General features: G+C 44.2%; 1 protein-coding gene across 1 annotated transcript; it reads right to left on the reverse strand.

Moving 5' to 3' along the window:
- Window positions 1–2,918: 2,918 nt before the first annotated feature.
- Window positions 2,919–7,754, reverse strand: LOC135244019 (polyserase-2-like). The gene is made up of 4 exons (XM_064316212.1): window positions 7,285–7,754; window positions 5,139–5,236; window positions 4,524–4,747; window positions 2,919–4,490 (listed from the first exon to the last, which is right to left on the reverse strand). Exons 1-4 carry the CDS (start codon window positions 7,469–7,471, stop codon window positions 4,376–4,378), a joined length of 624 nt encoding a protein of 207 aa, XP_064172282.1. The 5' UTR covers window positions 7,472–7,754; the 3' UTR covers window positions 2,919–4,375.
- Between the last annotated feature and the right edge of the window lie 2,250 nt (window positions 7,755–10,004).

Genomic DNA, 10,004 nt, shown 5'->3' on the forward strand with positions numbered 1-10,004 from the left:
AACTAGCAGCCAGTATTCATAAACACAGAATGGGGTAATAACTAGCAGCCAGTATTCATAAACAGGGTAATAATCCATTTCACAGGCAGCCAGGGTCCACTTAAATCCGAAAGAATTAAGATAAGCTCCTGACACTATGAACATTCCGAGGCTTCGTATTGGTTCAGTATCACTTTGGTGACACATTTGGATTTTTTAAAGGTGGTTACAATTATTTTCTAAATCACTGCTACAAGCTGACGGCATGTTTATCTTTATGTCAAATGATCGAGAATGTGTTTGACAAACAGGTTTCACAAGTATTATTCTTAACCACAGATACAAGTCTGATTATATCACATCCATTACTCATTTTCCAGTAATATTAATATCCTTCCACACCTTCTTCTCCAACGGATTGTTGTTTTTTTGACTCAAGCAAAAATTGATCAATGGATTTATTGATCAACTCTGATTTTCTTTTGTCAGAGACCAACCATAGCACCAGCTCAGAGAAATTATGGATACCCATTAATTAAACGTTCTGATAATGACCAAAATGGTATTTATAATGTCTATAAAGTGTTTGATACAGTCAGCCATATGTTTCCAGTTCAAAGTTTAAAAAACGTTTGGCACCAGAAATAATGCTGCTGTTTGGATCTAAAGTGGAATCACAACAGAAACGCAATGAACGAGACTCTGAATGACAGAATGATAAATGCTTGGCATTGGACTCCATATTACACAAGCCTTTAAGAGTATACTTAAATTTTTTACCATTTGTCATGAATATTCTCTAAATGCCAGTGTGGAGAACGAAGAATATGGATGTCCACAATTTTTAATAATGTCGATAAAATGTACACAATTTTGCGATGCAAATAAAAATGTTTTTTTTTTTTTCAATCACCTATAACCTAATAACTGGATATATCTGATGGTATTAAGCATTATATAAATATTACAAATATAATATATAAGACTAGACAATACAATTTAGACTATATCACTGGCACGTTAAATCGTTTGATTACCAGCTAGTAACCGTTTCGTGGCTGAAACAACGATGTTGTCATAGAGACAAGACAGAAATCCTTTAATCATAAAGGGGACCTTTTTTTTTGGTTAATTGGGTAGTTCCGTTATTGGTGGAGTTATTGGTATACTAAAGAGTTCCGGTCCGGTTGAATTATGGTAAAAAGAGACATGGGGACATTGGGAAGGGAACGTTGGCCTTCAAAAAATAGAATTTAGAATTCATACTATGGCTCATTGAGTTGGACAAAAATGTTTGTGGAGACGAGGGGACAGCTTGTTTGGTGTCTCACTCTCAACCATCGATGGCGCCTGTGGTTCCAGCACTGGTTGTGGACATGGAGCGGTGGAAGGAGGAGGTGTGAGCAGAGCTGCGGCGGGAGCTCCAGAGCCAGATGGCGACCCTGGGGATGACCCTAGTTACTGAGATTCAGCAGCAGTAGTCACAGGCTCCGCTCCCCCCAACGGTGGGCAAGTCGGCGCTGCAGGGGCAGGGCCCTGTTGGGTTTGGTTGACCCGGGGCCAGATACGGAGGTCCCAGCGTGCTCCGAGGTCGTACAGTGGCTACCTGTGGAGGGGTAGGAAAAGGTGGACGGGGAGGTTTGTTTGTTGGAGGGGGTGGTGGACGGAGGTGAATGGCAGGTGGGCCGGGCTGTGGTTTGCGTGTGGGGGGGTAAGGTTCCCCTCCGTTTGATTAACGTACACCCCTACCCTCTCTCCCTGCCCTGGCAGCGCCCCCTGGCCACGGTGTCCCGCATCGCCCCCTCACAGATACAGGGTGGGTGCGACCTGGTGCTGCGGACCCCCCGCCCGGTGGAGGTGACAGGTGGATGTGTGGACCGCGCAGGCGCCCCTAGGGGTGGGGAGCCCTCCACTTTGTGAACGATTTTGCGTAGTATCTTGTGAAATACTATTATTATTGAGGACGTCTGGGTATGCCTAAGCCATGTGTTTGTTGATGTACCTAGCTGACAGTGTTTTCATTGGTAATTTTTCATTTGGAATACCGTTTTTATCGCGTTCACTTCCGCATTCAGCTATAACCTTTCTGGCGGCTAAGTCGCCAGGAAACCTCGTTTGAACAACACAATCCGTGCATGTACGTCTTCGTCAAGGTCTTGTCTACATTGTGGTACAAAGCATTTGAGGTTTACGAATGTGTGTTTTCTGTAATTACGACGAAAAGGGAAATATGCACCGTCTCTGGATTCTGAATTCCCAGTAGACAATGCAGGTCAAACCTATTGACAACTGCATTACGTGTGCAAAGCTGACCAATGCTGTAACTTCATCTCTCACATGTCTATGACGTCACATTTCCCATTCATTCTCTATGGGAAAAATTGGCCAACAAAGTCATATTTCTCAAAAAGTAATAGCAAACTATTCCCAAAGAAGCCGCTCAATTTGACATATTGCACGTGTATGTGGTACGAAAACTCTGGGAGGAGTAGCAGTCTAGAAAATGGGTGGAATAATAATAATAAATATGTGCGATAATAATAGTGTGCTTGCCGAAGGCAACCACACTAATAAACAAACACTTAGGACCTTAGTATGATCAAGAACACCAAGAAACATGTATCTTAGAATCTTGCTGGATTCATTTATTTATTATATTGTAATCCACTTTTAGGCATGTGGATGTACAATATAATAAATGAATTAATTAATGCTTTGAACCTTAGGGTGATCAAGAACATCAAGAAACACATTTAATTAGACTCTTTTTATATTATTTTTATTTATAGATTACATATATTCTATATTATATTGTATATATATATATATATACACACACACACACACACACACATATATATATATTTATATATATACACTGTATATATATACACAACACCTGAGTACTTAAATGGCTTCAGATATGATTTCCATGGACATGATTTACAATTTACCAAATTTTTGATAGGTATACAGAACAGTGTGTATTGCGTAGAGCATATTTCCATTTCAGGGACATAATAATCAAGGCAATACATTTAATTGTGAATTATGAAAACAATACAGTATTAATAAAAAAAAAGTTACTACAGTACTACAGGGATTTGGTGATCTGTTAATTTGCCATAGTATGGAAATTACACTTTATGGTCTTTTCACAACAGCCATCTACAGTTCCTCAGGTTGCGCCATGCTGCCACACACTGGCCAGCCAGGAGTACTGCAAGAGCTCATTTTAGAGTCATTAAAAATAGTTTTATTGTTGTAAACATTTAGACACATGACCATTTCCATGCATTCATGCATGCGTTGTCCGAACAGAGTGTAATATTGAGCTCTGCATAGATACCCAGCATGTCCTCTGCCTGCTAACAGGTACCACAAGTAAGAGGCAGAGCGGCCCCTACTGGAGAAGGAAGGAAATGCGCAGTAGAACAGAAGAGAGCCCTGTTACTGACAGGTCTGAAAAGCTAGTAAACGCCAAAGAAACCGTGACCAGTGATGCCAAGCAGCGCAAAAGCATCTCAGACCAGCTAGCTTATTCCTTTGGAAGCTGGGGTGGGGTGTGCAGTGGGGGTTGGGGGGTCTTAGTCTATGCAAGCAATTTATTCTGTAATTCAGATAAGTTTGTTCAGTGTCTCCCATCTGACAGTGACGGCTACGTTGAGATATTGGGCTGTCCATAAATTATCTATACACAGGATAAATATAACAATGAAAAACCCAATTTACTTCAAAAGCATACATTGACAACTCACCAACAGAGCATCAGTATTTATAGATAAAATTATCTCTAGTGCAACAGGTGTAAACACAGCAAAGGTGAGTGAATGTGTCACTATTTTTCACACACACACACACACACACAGTAATACAGTCTGTTCTAAATATTTTGTGTCATCAAGTGTTTACTTGTTCCTCCATTTTATATCACACAGTACCATAGCTGCAACTTACTACTGCAGATTTAAAAAACACACACAAGTGCACGCGTCCCTAAAAACACACACTGCAATTCCATGAGGAGTCACTATTGCACAGTGAGGATGCCCTGGAGACTGAAACCCTCCCTCCTTCCCTGCATAGGCCTGAGGAAACCCCGCCCACAGCAGGCACCGACAGCGTCAGGATCCGCTTCTGAACTGTGGAGTACAGCACTGCCCCAGGACTAGTGCTTTTGCTTCCTGTGAGCTTAACCATAATGAATATACGAAGAATACATTCAAAAAATCTGCCACTGAACCTGTCCATAAGCATCTCTGATATAACCCGGGTAAAATTTTCTTGAGTTTAATATATTTAATGCATTCTTGGTATATTTCGGAAAGTTTGAAAAACAGTAACAGGTTAGTGGTACCCTAGCCAGCCAGTACGCAGCACAAACAGCTGCATGGTCCTAGCTTGAGCAACTGGACAGAAAGCCAAGGAAGAGAGAGAGTAGGAGGACGGAGGAGAGAGGGAGAAGGTGAGCGGCCTCGCTCGTCGTTTTGGAAACGGAGGGGCGGGAGGGGCTGGAGGACGGTGCCGGGGTGACGGGGGAGGACGGTGCCGGGGTGACGGGGGAGGCCGGGGGAGGGAAGCTGCCCACATTCTCGCGGAGGAACATGGAAAACGCGGCGGTTTTGGTGAAAACCTGGACAGCGGGGTCCATTCTGCTTCTGCTGCTGCTGCTGTTCTGAGTGGCATTACTGCTGCCGTCCACTGTGATCACTGCCAACTGGACCCAGGAATTTCCCTGCTTACACACCAAGGGCCCGCCCTCATCTCCCTGGAGACGGAAACGCCCACACACACGCACACGTGCACAGAAACACACACATGCATGCATGCACACACATGTACACACACACACACACATGCACACATGAACAGAAGGACACACAAACACGCACAAGAACACACATGCACACGCACACACAAACACGCACACAAACATGCACACGGACACACACATGCACACACACACACACACACACACACAAACATGCACACGGACACACATATGCACACACACACACACACACACACACACGGGGCAGAGAGTGAGAGAGAGAGAATGACAAATTACACATGATATACAAGGTGTCACACCAAGCAAAGTAATGAATCGTGTCTGAGGACAGAAGGGCGGTTGAGGGAGCGCTGTGCCGTGTAGTCACCTGCTGCAGTGGCAGAAGTTGAGTGCAGATGTTTTCGGAGGAGGAGCCGTTCCCACAGCTGGCTATGGTGGTCTGGAACTCCTGCAGAATTTGCTGCGCTGTAGAGGGGAAAGTGTGTGTCACTCAACACTGATCCACTCTGCTCAGGCCACTGAGATACTCAACACTGATCCACTCTGCTCACAGCACTGAGATACTCAACACTGATCCACTCTGCTCAGGCCACTGAGACACTCAACACTGATCCACTCTGCTAAGGCCACTGAGATACTCAACACTGATCCACTCTGCTCAGGCCACTGAGACACTCAACACTGATCCACTCTGCTAAGGCCACTGAGATACTCAACACTGATCCACTCTGCTCACAACACTGAGATACTCAACACTGATCCACTCTGCTCACATCACTGAGATACTCAACACTGATCCACTCTGTTCAGGCCACTGAGATACTCAACACTGATCTGCTCTACTCACAAAACTGAGATACTCAACACTGATCCACTCTGCTCAGGCCACTGAGATACTCAACACTGATCCACTCTGCTCAGGCCACTGAGATACTCAACACTGATCCACTCTGCTCAGGCCACTGAGATACTCAACACTGATCCACTCTGCTCACATCACTGAGATACTCAACACTGATCCACTCTGCTCACAGCACTGAGATACTCAACACTGATCCACTCTGCTCAGGCCATGAGATACTCAACACTGATCCACTCTGCTCACAGCACTGAGATACTCAACACTGATCTGCTCTGCTCAGGCCACTGAGATACTCAACACTGACCCACTCTGCTCACATCACTGAAATACTCAACACTGATCCACTCTGCTCACAGCACTGAGATACTCAACACTGATCTGCTCTGCTCAGGCCACTGAGATACTCAACACTGATCCACTCTGCTCACATCACTGAGATACTCAACACTGATCCACTCTGCTCACAGCACTGAGACACTCAACACTGATCCACTCTGCTCAGGCCACTGAGATACTCAACACTTATCCACTCTGCTCAGGCCACTGAGATACTCAACACTGATCCACTCTGCTCACAGCACTGAGATACTCAACACTGATCTGCTCTGCTCAGGCCACTGAGATACTCAACACTGATCCACTCTGCTCACATCACTGAGATACTCAACACTGATCCACTCTGCTCACAGCACTGAGATACTCAACACTGATCCGATCTGCTCAGACCACTGAGATACTCAACACTGATCCACTCTGCTCACATCACTGAGATACTCAACACTGATCTGCTCTGCTCAGGCCACTGAGATACTCAACACTGATCCACTCTGCTCACATCACTGAGATACTCAACACTGATCCACTCTGCTCACAGCACTGAGATACTCAACACTGATCCACTCTGCTCAGGCCACTGAGATACTCAACACTGATCCACTCTGCTCACATCACTGAGATACTCAACACTGATCCACTCTGCTCACAGCACTGAGATACTCAACACTGATCCACTCTGCTCACAGCACTGAGATACTCAACACTGATCCACTCTGCTTGCATCACTGAGATACTGAACACTGATCCACTCTGCTCACAGCACTGAGATACTCAACACTGATCCACTCTGCTCACAGCACTGAGATACTCAACACTGATCCACTCTGCTCACAGCACTGAGATACTCAACACTGATCCACTCTGCTCAGGCCACTGAGATACTCAACACTGATCCACTCTGCTCACAGCACTGAGATACTCAACACTGATCCACTCTGCTCACAGCACTGAGATACTCAACACTGATCCACTCTGCTCACATCACTGAGATACTCAACACTGATCCACTCTGCTCACATCACTGAGATACTCAACACTGATCCACTCTGCTCAGGCCACTGAGATACTCAACACTGATCCACTCTGCTAAGGCCACTGAGATACTCAACACTGATCGACTCTGCTCACATCACTGAGATACTCAACACTGATCCACTCTGCCCACAGCACTGACCAACGTTTCCCACCATGCGTTCAACTACAAACACCAGGTTAGATACAATAGGTCTCTGCATAATGTAGGACCAGCAATGTTAGCGGTAACTGCACGCGGGGGAAACAGGAAACAGGAAGCCGTTCTCGCACGTGCGCTCACCTCCTCCCTGGCCGGCTCCCCAGCCGGTCACCCAGCACTGTGTTCCTACGACAAAGCCCGTGCCGACGAGGTCCACGCACACCGGCTGGATGTAGTTGGTGAGCGTCGGCTTGCCGGCCAGCTTCAACAGCGCTACGTTGGCGCCGGTCTGGTTGCTCAGGGTGATGTTCGACACGTTCACGGCCATCTGGAAGGGGTTGGATCCGTTCTGGCTCAGACGACCCAGAAACACGGTCCATTCCGCAGGGTTGGGATTGGGGCTACGGACGGGAACGAGTCCCAAAAATTTAAAGGCTGCAATCTAAATCATTTTCAGTAGTTATACCATATACAAAGAGACAAACAAAACGTCAAAATGCCAAGTGAACTCAAGAACACAGAAACGTTCATCAAAGCGTCATCTCATGTTGTTTCTGTTTCAGTTCTGTCATTGCCAAATTCACATCGTTCCATTTCTCGGGGAATAAATTAATGGTAGAAACGGCCAATCAGCAATCACTGTCACGGCAAGTAAACATAGCCGACGCAGTGTATTTTCCGGGAAACATTCCCTGTTAAAGGTGAATGATGACAAGCCATTTATTAACTTTTATTAAGCCATAACTTAAGCAGGCATTCCCATTGAGATAGAGAATCCCTTTCACAGACCTAGTGCAGGGGGAAGAAGGGGCTGGACAGACGGAAACAGCACATGAAAAAGGACTTAAATTCTCAAGTAACTAAATCCAAATTAGAAAGGCAGGTACACGAGTCAAATTAATCTGAATGTCAGCTGTAAAAAAAAAAGGTCTGAGGATCAGCACTTTGATATCCAAGTTTCCGTGGCTTGATTAACAGAGCACCGATGAAGCTAAATATATGGCGCCTAAAATTTAGGTGTATAGGTCACAGAAAAAGAAAATCACTCATTGTGGCAGGGGGAACAGTGACAGAGATTATGACAGAATGTGCCACATATAGACAAACTGCTTCGGCAGCAGTGAGAGGAACAGTGGTCGCAAATTCAAAGCTCACCAGGTATGGAGACGCTTAACAGGAAACTTGCAAAACACACTTCAAAACCCTCAAAAATGACCACAGAACTTAATCAATACCTGTGTCACCCAGTCTCAACAGCAAGTCATTCTGCATTGCATTATGGGCCAGCAACTGGCTTTTGGACTTGAAGAAATAACTGAGGAAAATGAAGCACATATATTTGCGCATCGCAATGCTGTGTAAGTCACAAGGTATTCACAAACTCAAATGCAGCCAAGTTTTCAATTGTTCAAAAAGCACCAGAAACAATGACCTATTGATTCTCAACAGAATGACGACAGCAGTCAACTTTTGAGAGATTATTATTAACAAAGCAAACACGGCTCTAGACAATGGAGATGTAAAGCCATAGACTTATGCCTCCGAGCTGTGTCATGGTTCAGTGGGCAGCCCATCTTAATGCACGATCATTGGCTGGGAAGACAAAATGCATTCTGCTCAGCCAATGATGTAGCAGGATACCGGAGTCCAAGGAACAGCACCGTGATGCTTGACCTTCAAACACAGATGGCGGTTATCCAAATGAGCCAAATGGAAAAGCATGATGCAGATAAAGGAACTTGTGCGCAACGTCTTCACAAACTAACCCTACTGGTTTTGTAGGTAATTGCCCACAAGTACATTCCAATGGTGCTTACAGGTGTCTCAAAGACAAAGCTTCCCAAGGACTTATTTGCACTGTTTGGATTGTTGGCTTTTGCAGTCGACTCACCAGTCAACTATTCTATTTCCAGCTGAGTGCCTGCTATGGTAGTTTTATTGTTACCATAGTACATTAATGTACACAAGTGATGCCAAAATGGAATTGTACAATATTAAAGTTGCTGGACATCTATTTTTCTACCCTCCTTCATTTTGTTTTGTTAAATTCAAACATAAAGGAGAGAGAGAAACAGGCACTGACAGGATACTGTTTAGTGATAACTGATATCCTTTCTGTAAAGCAAGATTAAAATAAAAAAATAAAAATAAAAAACAAGCCTTTAAGAGTATACTTCAATTTGATAATTTTTGTCATGAATATTCCCTAAATGCCAGTGTGGAGAATGAAGAATATGGATGTCCACTATTTTGCGATTCAAATAAAAATACTTTTTTTACTCACCTATAGCCTAATAACTGGATATATCTGATGGTATTGAGAATTATATAAATATAATGTGCTTATATTCATAATGCCAACATTGAAGTTCTGAAAATGCACTTTATTTTTTTACTTTTACTTTATTTTAAATTGCAATTATAAAATACTAGTATTGGCAGTGTGGAAAAACTCCACCTGTGTCAGTTCACGCACTGCATGCCACCAAACACTGCGACAACCTACTTTCTGCCTTACTTTTCCTTACTCTGAAATCACGGACGTCCATCTGTCCAAGTTTATGCTCCTTTTCAATCGCTGACACTTCCGTGTTTTCTGATCACGATCGCGGAATCTGAATCGGCACTCGCCACTGGTGTGGACTGTGGCAAAAAGAACATTTTTGCGCTGCAGTGAGTATGCATATGTTTCTATGAGGCACCAGATTCGGCAGTGGTTCGATTTCGACCAAGTTCGCCTTCTAATCAAGGAAGCTATACTCCCAGCTTGACTGAGGAGGCGAGAGCACATAGCCTGTAAATAAACTAAATAAAATAAGCGTGTCTATGGTCGAAAGCAAAGGAACAAATTGGATGGGCCA

Source organism: Anguilla rostrata, chromosome 17 (genome assembly GCF_018555375.3).
Source record: "Anguilla rostrata isolate EN2019 chromosome 17, ASM1855537v3, whole genome shotgun sequence".
Lineage (NCBI taxonomy): Eukaryota > Metazoa > Chordata > Actinopteri > Anguilliformes > Anguillidae > Anguilla > Anguilla rostrata.